This window comes from Danio rerio, chromosome 24 (genome assembly GCF_049306965.1).
Source record: "Danio rerio strain Tuebingen ecotype United States chromosome 24, GRCz12tu, whole genome shotgun sequence".
Taxonomy (NCBI): Eukaryota; Metazoa; Chordata; class Actinopteri; order Cypriniformes; family Danionidae; genus Danio; species Danio rerio.
In genome coordinates this window covers 11692841-11707154 of record NC_133199.1, presented here as the reverse complement: position 1 = coordinate 11707154, position 14314 = coordinate 11692841, and the positions used below count along the sequence as shown (strand labels likewise).

General features: G+C 39.5%; 1 protein-coding gene across 2 annotated transcripts; it reads right to left on the bottom strand.

The window, feature by feature from the left end:
- Window positions 1–1880: 1880 nt before the first annotated feature.
- si:dkey-12l12.1 lies at window positions 1881–13983 on the bottom strand. 2 transcript variants are annotated; one of them, XM_021473748.3, is made up of 6 exons: window positions 13833–13983; window positions 11928–11954; window positions 11469–11549; window positions 10189–10293; window positions 2977–3036; window positions 1881–2895 (listed from the first exon to the last, which is right to left on the bottom strand). In XM_021473748.3, the coding sequence occupies exons 1-6, from the start codon at window positions 13947–13949 to the stop codon at window positions 2824–2826; spliced, it is 462 nt and encodes a 153-aa protein (XP_021329423.1). In that variant the 5' UTR covers window positions 13950–13983; the 3' UTR covers window positions 1881–2823. The 2 variants fall into 2 exon arrangements, with proteins under 2 accessions (XP_021329423.1, XP_068075175.1); XM_068219074.2 differs by lacking the exon at window positions 11928–11954.
- Window positions 13984–14314: the final 331 nt, after the last annotated feature.

The window sequence follows — 14314 nt, the reverse complement described above, 5'->3', positions numbered from 1 at the left end:
ATTATTATTATTATTATTATTATTATTATTATTATTATTCATCCGGCGGAGCATGCAGAGTCGGATGATGTCTAATTTTCCCATGCAGGTCAGCCATTTTGTCCACTGGCTATTACATACTTCAAATGTTTTCAAAAACTCATTGTTTCACTTTGTCTGATGCTACTTACTAACCTTGTTACTTTTGGCCTCTGTACTGCTTTGCTCATTGTGGTTCTGAAGTGCTTGGTCCCTTAAATGCTGCTTGCAGCTATTAAGATTATTATTATTATTGTTGTTTGTATTGGTGTATGAGTTTGTGTGTGTGTGAATTAGAGAGTATATGGGTGTTTTCCAGTACTGGATTATGTCTGAAAGTGCATCTGCTGTATAAAACATATGTGGTAGTTGGAGGTTCATTCAGCTGTGGTAACCTATAATAAATTATAGACTAACACAAAGAAACATGAATGAGTAAATAATAATAAGAATAATATATTTTATTTTATTTGAGGCTCCTTTAAAATAAATGAATATATATATATATATATATATATATATATATATATATATATATATATATATATATATATATATATATATATATATATATATATATATATAAAAGAAGCAGCAGTTACAAAATGGCAGTAATCATGTAAAACAAGCAAATCTAAATAAGTGGGTTTTTAGTTAAGCTTTAAATTGGGATAGAGAATCTAAATCATGCAAAATAGCTAGGAGAGAATTCCAAAGATAACGAGCAGCACAGCTAAAGGTACTGTGATCCATAGTGGTTAAATGAGCAGTGGATGTAAGGAGGAGATGCAGCGATGGGTTCAAGAGGGAGTGGAGGGTTGAATGAGGTTTGAGAGGTTATGGAGAATCTGAAATTTCTTAATCATTTAAAATATATAATAAATATATTTATAATCTTAATTTAAAATTTTGATTGGAAGCCAATTAAGCTGTTAGAGAATAGGGGAAACATTGTATAGATGATTGTATATAGTCCAGTTTATGATACAGCAGCAGCATTCTGAATCAACTACAACTTTGACAGGGTCTCCCGGTCCAGAGTGTTAGGTTACTCACTTTGAGCTTCAGCGTTCTTCTGTGGAGAGAGGAGAACCTTACAGAAGAACAACCATCTGTGCTGCAATCCACCAATCAGGCCAGTATGGTAGAGTGGCCAGATAGAAGGCACTCATTAGTAAGGAACTTGTTAAAAGGCATCTGAAGGACTCGCAAACCATAAAAAACAAAACTCTCTGGTCTGATGAGACTAAAACTGAAACTGATCTCTTTGGAGTAATTGCCAGGTGTTACATTTGGAGAAAACCAGGCACCGCCCATCACCAGGTTAATACCATCCAATACAGTGAAGCATGGTGGTGGCAGCATCATGCTGTGTGGGGATGTTTTTCGGCAGCAGGAACTGACTAGTCAGGATAGGGGGAAAGATGAATGCAGCAATGTTCAGAGACATCCTGAATGAAAACCTGCTTCAGACTGCTCTTAACCTTACACTGGGGCGACAGTTCATCTTTCAGCAAGACAATAACCCAAAGCAAAATATTAATGGAGTGGCTTCAAAACAACTCAGTGAATGTCCTTGAGTGGCCTAGCAACATTTTTGGGGTATTGTGTGTAGATTTTTGAGGAAATAAATGAATTTAATCCATTTTGGAATAAGGCTTTAACATAAAAAATGTGGAAAAAGTAAAGTGCTATGAATAATTGCACTGTAACTGACTATAAGAAACTTTGCAAGTACATGTCAATTTACCTTAACCCAAACAAAACCCCAACCTAACAGTCTACTTATAGTCTAATGAGAATTAGTTGGAATGTAACCTAAATTCAACAAACAAACCATCAAAATAAAGTGACCAAAAATATAAAGTACAACATTTTATTTGTAATTTTTGTTTGTTTGCTAAAGGATAATGTAGCATATTATAAAAGCACAATTCAAATCTACATTTTTTTTCAGTCACTGGGAATCCACTATGAATTAGACTTGAGGAGTGCAATATATAGTGAAATAGTGCATCTCTCTATGTCATGGTTACCACTGAGAATTCCCAGCCCTTCTCATCATTTCCTTGATTCCATTTTCAGAATTGGAAAAAGTATATGCACAGATGTTTGGCGAACATGTTAAGCTATAAGCCACAGATTTGTTTCCATATGTATTGATAACATAACATGTGCACCCTGACTCTTTGAAGACTCTTTGCCAGCCAGTCAGATTACAGATTGCCTGTTAACAAAAGTACTTACCACCATGTGTAATATGCATCAGATGGGCAGATATTGTACATCATGAAATATTTAATGATTAAATGGTTTTATATGAATTACATAAACTGTATATCATGAAGACAAAGTAAGCAATAATCTGTATTAAGGAAAACTTGCCGATACTCTGCAGAGAGAACATCAGTTTGGTTTACCATGTATTTTATGTGACACTGCAGTTCTTCATCATTGTGAAAGTTGATCTGCTCACGTTTTAAAATGTGGTCAGTTTAAGCTCCTGATACACTTTTTTCAGGCAGTGTGTATAGATGTATAGAAGTTAATACATTTTTTAGAGTCATATTAACAAAATATAATTAAATTATAAACATTTTAAATGAGCAATATGCATGTTTTAAAGCTTAATATGCTGTATACATGTTTATATTAAGTTGTTTTTGTTTATTTACTTCATAATTTCGGTGTGACTGGCCCATTAACTGTAATTACATATCCGCAGTTTGTTCTTGTTGAGTACATTGTCCCAAGATGAGTTTGGAAGTTCAGCAGAAGTGTGGGTCTGGTGTTTCAAAGAGCATCTCATGAGCAGGTTTTATTCCTCACATTCTTCTTTCTCTTGGGTGCACTTCTTCTGGACCTCTTCTTCGATGACTAAAATAGAAAATAAGCTGTACATCTGCCTTTTGACACTGAATTGTCAAAAAAAAAATGTGTATGTTTGAGAGAACTCACCTTTAATCCAGACATGTTCCGATGGGACAAATCTTCATTATGTTTAGAAAGCCTCACTACCTGTTGTAGAGATCCACAAAAAGAAATTCTTTCAGATTTTTAAAGTAGTCATTTCTTTAACATCTACATGATTTCATTTTACAAAAAAATATCTAATATCTTTTTAATAATCTGCATTATTGGTAGTAATTTTAGTCTACTTTGCATATATCAACACTTGTGCTTTAATCCTCTTGCTGTCTTGGAAATTGCCCTTTGGGTCAAAATGACCTGCCTTCACTAAACCTCTGAAATAAAGCAGCTAAATCTAACTTTAATGACTGAATTTGTTTTACATGAAGAAAAAAACATCTTCATCACAACGCATCAATGGTTGTATTTTTTCTCTCTCATCAGTGTGGATAATTTCATAAGCATTTAATCAGAGGCAACACTCATTTTTGACTAAAGTAAAGGCTATATTTTGTAATACCAAAAACTACATGCATAAGTGTAAAAGGTTTTTAGCAAGACAATATTCATAAGAGTTAAATCAGCAGATTCTTATTGTGTGTGTATGTTTTTGAGACATTGTTTATTAAAACAATGCATTTAAGTAATATGTTTCAATAACATATTACATTTTGTGATTTTTTTGTACATTAAAAATTTTTACATTATGTTACAATTATTGTTAAAAAAATATATTATTACATTATGAGCTTAAGTTTTAAATACATTTTGAGAAAATTGTTTAGTTACATCACATGCAGTTATTAAATTATGAGTTGCTACAGTGGGCGTGTGTATGCCAGTCTGTACCAGTAGTTTTTGTGGTGTAAAATTGTTTTATAGCTAGCGTATCAAAATTGACAAATTGTTAAAGATAACCATGGTACATGTGTACAGCCAGAAAATTGAAAATTGTTATTTTTCATGTAATTTAAATAATTATTATTTATTTTAAAGTCAGTGTCATTTTAGAAAAAGTCAAAAAACCTTAACATATAAAACAAAGTTTATTTTTTATTTTTTTCCTGCCGTTAAAATATATATTTTTTGTCAACGGGAGTATTAAAAATATGTTCGAGGTTAGAGAAGTAACCCTTCGTTCCCCGAGGAGGAGGTAACCTCGAACGTTCCCCTTCGGTTGGGGAACTTCAGTGCTATACAGTGGATTTGGTCTTGGAAAATCCACGTATGGGAGAACTATGGAAAACGCCATAATGACTGCACCTTACCAAGAAGACACGGGTCCACCAAGGGGGGGGACTTAACCGTGGCGGAATAAGCATATGGGATCGCCAGTGGGGATCACGCATAGCAGCCACCTATACCCAAAACGCGGGCTGACCAGCGGGCAGACCTACAACGTAGTGGGCCAGCAACTGACTCCTCCGTTGAGTCAGTGATGGGGGCCACAGAGGAATCTGCAGGGCTCACCTGACGGGGAACTTTACTGACAGATAAAAAGGCGCACGTATCTCCGTGTTAGGGAGAATGGTGCAGCAAGCGTGTTTCAACACCCAACCGAGTTGTTTCCTCAATCACCAAAGGGTTACCTAATACCCTTGAGGAAACCTGCTCCACTCGCAGATTGTAAAACCTTGCAAATGTGTTGTGTGTCGCCCAGCCCGCAGCTCTACAGATGTCTGTTAGAGAGGTGCCGCGTGCACGCGCCCAAGAGGATGCAACAATCCGAGTGGAGTGTGCACGCAATCCCGGGGGACACGTCAATACGGCACTTCCCTGCTGCCGACTGCCATAGCAGACAAAGAGCTGCTCAGATGATCTAAAGTGCTGAGTACGTTCCACATAAATGCACAGGGCGCTAACTAGACAAAGTAAGGAAAGGGCTGGGTCTGCCTCCTACGGGGGCAGCGCTTGCAAGTTCACTACCTGATCTCTAAAGGGGGTGGTAGGAAACTTGGGCACATAACCCGGGCGGGGTCTCAGGAAAACGTGAGAGTAGTCCGGCCCGAATTCCAGGCACGAGTCACTGACCGAAAATGCCTCCAGGTCCCCGACCCTCTTGATGGAGGCCAACGCGACCAGCAGAGCTGTCTTCAGGGACAGAATTCTTAGACATACTGAACCGAGTGACTCAAAGGGATCTGCGCGTAACTCGTGAGAACGAGGGCGAGATCCCAAGAGGGCATGAGAGGGGGGCGGGATGGATTAATTCGCCTAGCACCTCTGAGGAACTGGATGATGAGGTTGTGCTTTCCCACAGTGTCGCCAGCTACCGCGTTATGATAAGCGGAGATGGCGGCCACGTAAACCTTGAGAGGTGAGGGCGACAGCCTGCTCTCCAGCTTCTCTTGGAGGAAAGAGAGCATAATACTGATCTGGCAATTTCGGGGGTCTTTTCAGAGAGAGACGCAGCATTCAGTGAATAGACTCCACTTCAGGGCGTAGGCGCGCCTCGTGGAGGGGGCTCTAGCCTGAGTGATGGTATCAACCACCGCACTCGATAGGTTACCTAAGTCTTTCTCGCGTCTAGGGACCACACGTGGAGGTTCCAAAGATCGGGGCGAGGGTGCCAGATGTTGCCCTGTCCCTGAGAGAGTAGGTCCTCTCTCAAGGGATCTGCCAGGGGAGGGCCGTCGCAAGGAGGGAGAGCTCTGATATCCAGGTCCGGTTGGGCCAGAGGGGCGCAACTTGCAGAACCCGTTCCTCGTCCTCCCTGACCTTGCACAGAAACTGCGCGAGCAGGCTCACTGGGGTAAACGCATACTTGCGCATGCCCCGAGGCCAGCTGTGGGCCAGTGCATCCGTGCCGAGAGAGCCCTCGGTCAGGGAAAAAAACAACTGGCAATGAGCGTTCTCGGGGGAAGCAAACAGATCGATCTGGGCCTCCCCGAATCGCGCCCATATCAGCTGAACAGACTCGGGGTGGAGTCTCCATTCTCCAGGGCGTATCAGCTGCCGTGAGAGCGCATAGGCTACACCAGGGGCGTTGCGAGGGGGGGGGCTTTGGGGGCTTAAGCCCCTGATGTATTGTCAAAAGCCCCTGATCTCTTGGAATATGTTGCACTTAAATAAAAATATGTTGTATAACATTTATTTTGTTATGTAAGTACTAAAAATTACCACATACATCACGAACATTCCACTTAACGCAGTGTTTGTGTCAGGTAATTAAACCGTCAGCTGTTCAGCAGTACCTGTTTCTACCGGCAGGTGGGAGTGGCTCTGTTGTCACATGGTGTTAAAAAAATCCCAACACTGCACATCATTCATTTATTATTTTGAGGAGCTGAAGCTAATGAGGTAATAATACAACTCTTTCGCGAAACTGAATAGTTTTAACTACTGATGAAGCTTGTTTCCACAGTAGAAAATGTGTGTAGTTTTGGTGACATAAAATAACTATAATCAGTAAAATGTGCATCATATTAATGTAAATACAAGTAAAAAAAAAAAAAGTAAATTGTTCTAGCTTTCTAGATATGATATATTTATATGATATAGCAAGTAACATCTGTTTCTGTAATAGTTAAATCACAGTGAGTTTATGCATCTAGCTTATTATTATATAACTCTACTGTAACATGCTATGTCAGTTTGAATCAAATTATAAATCGACTTTCTTATGAAAATACCTAAAATGGTTGGAAGAACACACAGTTGAAGTCTGAATTATTAGCCCCCGTTTATTTTTTCCCCCAAATTCTGTTTAACGGAGAGAATATTGTTTTCAGCACATTTCTAATCATAATAGTTTAAATAACTCATCTCCAATAACTGATTATTATCTTTGCCATGATGACAGTAAATAATATTTGACTAGACGTTGTTTAAGACACCTCTATACAGCTTAAAGTGACATTTAAAGGCTTTAAAGGCAGGTTAGGGTAATAAGGCAAGTTATTGTATAACGATGGTTTGTTCTGTAGACTATAGGAAAAATATATAAAATCTTAAAGGGGCTAATAATTTTGACCCTAAAATGTTTTTTTTAAATGTAAAACTGCTTTTATTCTAGCTGAAATAAAATAAATAAGACTTTCTTCAAAAGGAAAATATTATCAGACATAGGCTACTGTGAAAATTTCCTTGCTCTGTTAAACATCATTTGGGAAATATTTAAAAAAGAAAATAAAATTCAAAGGAGGGCTAATAATTCTGACTTCAACTGTATAAAACATTTATTGTCGCAGTCGTGTAAATAATCAGTTAAAGCCTTTTTATTTTTATTCAGATCGTATTTTTATTCTACTACAGCAACAGCTGGATGCCTTCATCCATATTAGGGATTTCCTAGAATGTTCTACTACTTTTGTGGAGAATATATATGGAATTTCTGCTCAAGTATGAATAAAACAGGCATTACATGCATTTAAAGTGCTACAATGCCCACATCACCCTATTTTGAGGAAAACTGAAAAAAAAAATCCCTCTGAAGAAATTTAAAGTAAACATATTTCTAGCATATAGATCTTTATTTTTATTTTTTTGTAGCCTTAGCTAGCCTACTATTTTTGATAGAATTGTTATTATGTAAAAAATAGTAGCCTATTGAATATCTATACTTTGCTAGGTATTGAATTTAGAAATTCCATTATTTTGACAACACCTCAGTTAATCATTCTGTCCAAATGAACATGTTTGTAGCTTTGTATCACATTAGATAACAACTCACACTATACAAATAAATCATATTTTCAGATTTGAAAACATGCAGAAAATTACATTTTCAAAAAACAAACAGAAACTTCAAATCAGGAGGAGATAGGAGGCTCAAGAGGTATGATAGGGCTCATAACAGACTAGTTTTTTTCCTATTTGGATTTTACAAGTCTTAAAAACCCTTTATTTATTATTAACCATTTTTAATCATGTTAATAAGATTAGAATAGGTATATTAGTGCAGTGAATTAAAACTTTTTTTTGGGGGAGGGGGGGGGGGGGGGGTTCTTTGGGGCTAAGCCCCTTATCCCTTTCGACCCTAGCAACGCCCCTGGGCTACACGGTTGAGCGTGCCTGGAACGTGAATGGCGCGCAGCGATTCAGCCGCGGGTGACTCCAGAGCAGACGGCGGGCGAGCTGAGACATGCGGCGAGAGCGCATACCTCCCAAGCGGTTGATACACGCCGCTGACCAGCACGTGTTGCCGCTCTAGCACCGGAAAAAAGCAGTGGAGAGCGAGGAACACTGCCAACAGCTCTAGGTGATAGATATGCCAATGCAACTGGGCACCCTTCCACAGGCTCGCAGCTGCATGCCCGCGACACACAGCCCCCCAACCCGTGTTGGAAGCATCTGTTGAAACAACAACATGGCTAGACGCCTGTCCTAGAGGCACACTGGCCTGTAGGAACGAGGGGTCGTTCCAAGGGCTGAGGGCGCAGCGACACAGCGCAGTGACAGAGACTCGGTGTGTGTCCGCGTGCCATGTGCGTCTTGGGACTCGATCGTGAAGCCAGTGCTGGAGTGGTCTCATATGGAGCAATCCGAGCGGCGTGACGGCGGCCGGCAGCGTGACGCACCCTGACTCCGGAGAGGGGGCTGGAGGGCTGAGGGAATGGAGACCGTCCCCCAGCGCTCGTGAGCCACTGGCGAAGCACGTAGAACCTGGCAAGGTTCGTGCTGTCAAATCCGGGGAAGGGAAAAAGTGCTCTTTCATTGATGTTTTCATGGCAGTAAAAAGTGCCTTTGGAAATGGGGCCCACCCTCCAGTGGGGAAAGAGCAAGTTCCCTCTTCTCCGGATGGCCTGTCCCAGGGACGCTTCGCAGTCTGTTGCTGGACTTAGCGGCGTTCTGGGCAGGGGAGGCTGCCTGCTTCCGAGGTGCTCGACGCGCTCGCTTCACCAGAGGCGAGTGGGGGGGCGGTGCAGCTCTCGTAGGCGGGCGCTTTCGGCGAGGAGCAGGTATGAATGGCACGGCAGGCAGAGTGGGCTCACGGACCACCGATAAGACATCACTCATCAGACTGCTCTCTCACCGCCTCGAATTCCTTCTTCTTAGTCGTCGGCGGTGCGAAGCTCATAAGCCAGGGTTGGACCCACCCTAGTGCAGCTCGGCCAGCGCCTGCGCTTGGTAGCGCTGGTAGGTGGCTATCGCATGCAAAGCGGAAGCAGCCTGGCCCGCAGCCTTGTAAGCTCTAGCTCCGAGGGAGGCAGATAACTTACAGGCTTTGGATGGGAGACGAGGCGGACCCCGCCAAGAAGGTGGAGGGTCATGCAGCACAAGCAGAAAAAAGTGCCCTTCAAGAACGCGTGAGCGTACTGTGCACCTCCGGGAAGAAGGGGACGCCCCTCTAGTCGGTCCGAAGCAGCCCGGGAAAGCAAGGATAACATGTCCGTTTCAGGATCCATTTTGACAGCGCTCACCTGCCCAGAGGGGGCGAGCGGGTGTGGATATTCATCGGACAATAAAAGCCCACCCTCCGATGCCGCGGTGGACATCTGATCTCCGGTGTCATCGAGCGTAAGGGCTACCATCTGTTAGACGGATCGATTCCCCTGCCTGAAGCTTGGATGGAGCGCTTAGAGGAGCGGGAGGTCAGCGGGCCCTGACTAACCCTCAGATCTGCTCGAGTGCCCGCTGCAGAGCAGGGGACAACTGGGGTGGTTCGCCCTTTTGCAAAGGCTAGCCGCGATCTTTACTGCGCAACGGCCATGGCATCGCAATGACGACATGAACTGCCCGCGAGCAGCGCATTAACATGCTGGACCCCCCAGGCATGCAACGCAGTGCCCGTGCCCATCATCCATAGACAGAAAACCACCGCATCCAGAAATGCACAGTCGGAGCGCCGTCCTGAAAAGGACGTGCTGCACGACTGTGTTGCTCTTTTTGTGAAGGTTGCAACTTTACACGCACCGCTCTGGAGGACCGGACCCAAAAAACGCCAGGCAAGGGAGAAACCCAGCTTGACCATCTGCCGCTGTGTGTACACACTCTGGACCGGGAGAATGCTCTTGTTCGCTCGGAATCGCTGGATCACAGCAGGAGGAACCCTCATCGACTCGATCAGAAAGTCTCTGAAGCGAAAAAGATGGCGTTTGCTCGCTCCAGGTGTGCTTATATGCTGGAATAATTGGCAATGAAGCACACCTGTGCAAGCTTACGCTGCCAATTCATTGCATTCATTGGCCCGTTCAATATTCTTTCAGACAAGCGGCTTCTGAACCGAATCCTCCCATACGTGGATTTTCCAAGATCAAATCCACTGTAAAGCACTGAAGTTACCCAACCGAAGGCGAACTGAAGCTGATGACCACATACCTGTAGTGGATTAGTTTCAGAGTTGTGGGAAAGAAGTGAGTAAGAGCCAATGCGAGGCCTGGGCTTCTTCTTACTGGCATTCAAATGTCTCCTTGACCTGTCAATCTAAAGCAAAGAATTAAAAGTACACAAACATTTAGGGCTTTGACGATCCATGCGCAAAGTGCAAAAGCAATAAGGGCGTTTCAGAATCTACTTTTACTATTTTAAGGACGTAAAAATCTGCTTTGCGCCATGGCGCATGGTCTAACAGGGTTGAGCTTATTTTCTTAATGAGTTATAGGTGTGTTTGCTATTTACATGACAGACTTTGTAAGTGGAAAAACTGAACGCTTCACTAGAGAGAAAAAGGTTAAATAGAGCATCTACATGAGAGATGAGCCCCCTCATTCCTTACTTTCGCTTTCACTCTCGTGGATAGGCAAACTTCTTGTACGCACAGACATCTGTCAGCCTTTAAATAATTAATTTAGTTCATTAAGCGTAAAGATGATTTTTAAAACTATTTCTAAATTTTGTTCTAATTTCCATCAAATTAATAACTGAACAATAATAAGGAAGTGTGTTTAAAAAACTGAGTTATATCCAAATACACATGCTTTGCCCTATATGGTCTAAAACCTGACAGGTGGGCAAATCGAAGCTTGTTTTTAATAAAACAAATATAAATATGCATATAATAAATAATACTGTGAATAATAATAATATTATACAAAAGCAAATTGTTATGAATAAACTGAAAAAGCCTCCCGAGATGAAGGCATGAATGTATGGTTTTTATATTTATGTAGGCTAGAAAATAATATGTTTTGTAATATTTTAATCCTTTATATTTATATCATATATCCTCATTATATCCAATTTATATCCTTAATATTTTAATTTTTTTCATATGTAAAGATATTTGCGTATTGCTGTACTTCCAGTCTGTATTAAGCAATGTGTAAGCGAGGCGCATAACTAACGTGCTTTGCGCTGGACTTTAGACTGGATTTGTTCTGGTCTATTGAACAATCTATTATATATTCTCAAAATAGCAATGTGCCAGCAATGCGCCTCAACGCGCCTCCTTTTTTGGACCAGAACGCCTATGGGCGCACATATGAGCGCAAATGCATGCCAATTAAACAGCATGTTGCAAAATATCAAAATTAATATGATAGTGTATATTAGGGCCCTTAGTCTTTCTAAATTTCTCCTCAGTTTATTTTTTTACTGTTACATGATTTACACAAGTTACTCAATTTATTTCTCTACTGTTACATGAATGTGTTTTACACCTGGATGAGTGTGTTAGGAGATCCTTTGACTGAGTAGGATCCGGGCTGCTGAGTGTGTTGAGCTTGTCTTCGTTCCCTCACCTGAGAACAGTAAGAAGAGTTTATTTAAAAAAAATAATTCTTATGATCAATCCCAGATGATAATCAATGAAAGCAGAACACATTAATTAACATGAAATATTTACTTCTTCTGTTTAATTACATTTTTTGTAAATAAATGCATTTTTAATTACATATTGTAATTGTATTATTTTTACATTACAATTTATACTGTATTTCTAAACAAATAAATGTAACCCTAGTGAACTAAATAGACATCAATGATTGATTGATTGATTGATTGATTGATTGATTGATTGATTGATTGATTGATTGATTGATTGATTGATTGATTGATTGATTGATTCTTACTGACTTTAAACTTTCAAACATATATTTGCAAATTTTGCAAAGACTCACCAGAGTTAGGAAAGGCTCATCTTTAATCTATAAAAGGACACAAGGACATACAAATGGTTAATTTAGGGATTTTATTTTTTAGACATATTAATCTAAATTATTTAAAAATGTAACTGAAGTGTTGATCTAACTTCCACAGTGACTTCAAAAAGTTTTTTTTTTAAACATCTTTCAGCCAGACATGTTGCCTGTTTCACTCCTTCCTCTGAAGACTGCCTTAAAAGCATGTGTGCATATTACCTATAAGAAATGGAACCACTTAAGGGTGGGTAAATTTCATTTTTGGGTGAACTATGTCTTTAAATATGCTTTAAAATTTCACAAAAGTTGACCAAGCCACTGTTTATTTTATTAATATATTTTAATAACTTCAAAATTAAAATAAATAAATAAAATTACTTCAAAAGATCTTTGAACAAACTGAAAATAAAATAAATATAGCAGCAAACAACAATTATCAGAGTTTACATGTTTTAAGACCTTTCAAATGTTCTAAACAAAAAATAGCATTTTTTATTCGATGTGACATTTTACCTAAACAGTGCAGGACAAAATCTGTTTATGATTGTCATAATAAAGTCAAATTGTGGTCCGTATATGATAAAGCATTGGGAAGATATAGTCTCATGTCCATCTGACCAGTAGGAAGTACTGTACTGTATACCAAAACAGTAGAGCTAAACTTAGGTTGTGACTGTGAAAGTATAGATTTTAAGTTTGGTCTAAATATGATGAAGTGAAGGTTTAGGCCAAAGTCCACTTTTTCAAACTCTTTGTTAAATGTGTTTGGACACTTTTGGAGAACAGATGGGTCTATCAAAAACATTAAATTTTTGACGGAAATACCTGAAGATGGTCTGTGTAAATGTTTGTGAAAGTTTACTTTTAGGACAAGTTCCTTTTTTTTTTTTTTTGTTTATTTTTATTATTATTTATTTATTTTTGTCTAATATTAAGTAATAAGCAAACACTTGATTAAGGGAAGCTGTTCTTTAGTTAGTTTTTACAATTCTTACGGTGAGAATCTACATTTTATATAGTTGTACCACAGACTGAGCTCTAACACAGATATTTTGTGTTCAGTATCATATTATTACTTTTTTTTTACCAGGTATATTTATCAGCAAACAGTTCTCTACAAAATATTTTTTCTTGCTTTCTTCAAGTCTTGTTTAGTTCTGAAGATTTCTCTGAACCTTTCAAACCAAAGCCTGAAATTCAATCTTAGAGCACATGTGTTTGTGTAATAGTTTCACACACAGGTGTGTATATTCATGCCTAGATGTTAACTTTGGACATTAGACAGTTGAAGCAGAAAGCATAGTTGGAATTCAGAAAGTCACCCTGGCACATTTAAATGCCATGGAAAGTTGGAAATGTTTATTCCTTTCAGGGTATTTTGGGTTGACAGACTACTGAGTCAAAGCTTTTCAGACACAGTAGCAATGAGTGGAATGACATTTGTCTCTGTGGTTCTGACTCTTTAGACACATCTGGTATGTGTCTTTATTACCGTCTTTAATTTCTAAAAATAACCATACCGTCTCATGGCCAGTATAATTGTGCTATTCTGTTGTATTGTCAATGTGACGCAAAACCAAGCTGGAATGGAAACTTGTGGTTTAGCATTCCAGGGCTTTTACTGTAGTCTGGTGTAGACCACAGACTACAAATTGAATCTTTCTTATATAATTTCTTATAGTGAGATCAGCAATTTGCCTTTAATTAACTTATGAAAATTATACTTCAATATGTGCACTTAATGTATTTGCTTAACAACTTTAAAGTACACTTAATAATTGTTGCTTGTGAATAATTTACTTCAAGCAAAACCACAGTGATTTTACATTCTAAACAGAGCATACAGCCTTCCTTAAAAACGCAAAATCTCAAATTAGACCTTACCTTAGCTTCTGTAACTTGTGTTCCAGCACATTCCAGACTTTTACCTGTGCAGTCCAGAGAATTTATAAGCAGACAACCCTGCAAAAAGAGCAGACAGATCCACAGCACTGTAGCCATAGCTGGAAGAGTGTTAAAAGATTGTCTTATGTGTGGAGCTCCCTCTCTCAGTGCAATCGTTTTATACTCCCAGCACTAATGGACACCAGATGCAGATGAGAGAAAAAAGACATTTCCAACCACATGCACACACACATCCGCAGTTGACTACATAGCAGAGAAACCTCTGACATATTCAAGCAGTTAGAAAAACAGAAACCAAAGAGCTTGCAACCACAGAAAATGCACATTCTGTCTAACAAATACTTTTTAGGCAAATCTATACAGATATAAATTGCGATTTTTTTTTTTTCAGAGGAATAATGTGGAGAATGTTTGTTGTTGTTGAAAAGTAGGTAATCTCCAAATGTTACTATGGTGAAGGA

Coding starts and splice junctions, on each gene's coding strand:
- si:dkey-12l12.1 (XM_021473748.3), bottom strand. CDS start 13,949: ATGGCTACAGTGCTGTGGATCTGTCTGCTCTTTTTGCAGGGTTGTCTG. Junction 11,955..13,832: donor CACAAGTTACAGAAGCTAAG/GTAAGGTCTAAT, acceptor GTCCTTTTATAG/ATTAAAGATGAGCCTTTCCT. Junction 11,550..11,927: donor ATGAGCCTTTCCTAACTCTG/GTGAGTCTTTGC, acceptor TACTGTTCTCAG/GTGAGGGAACGAAGACAAGC.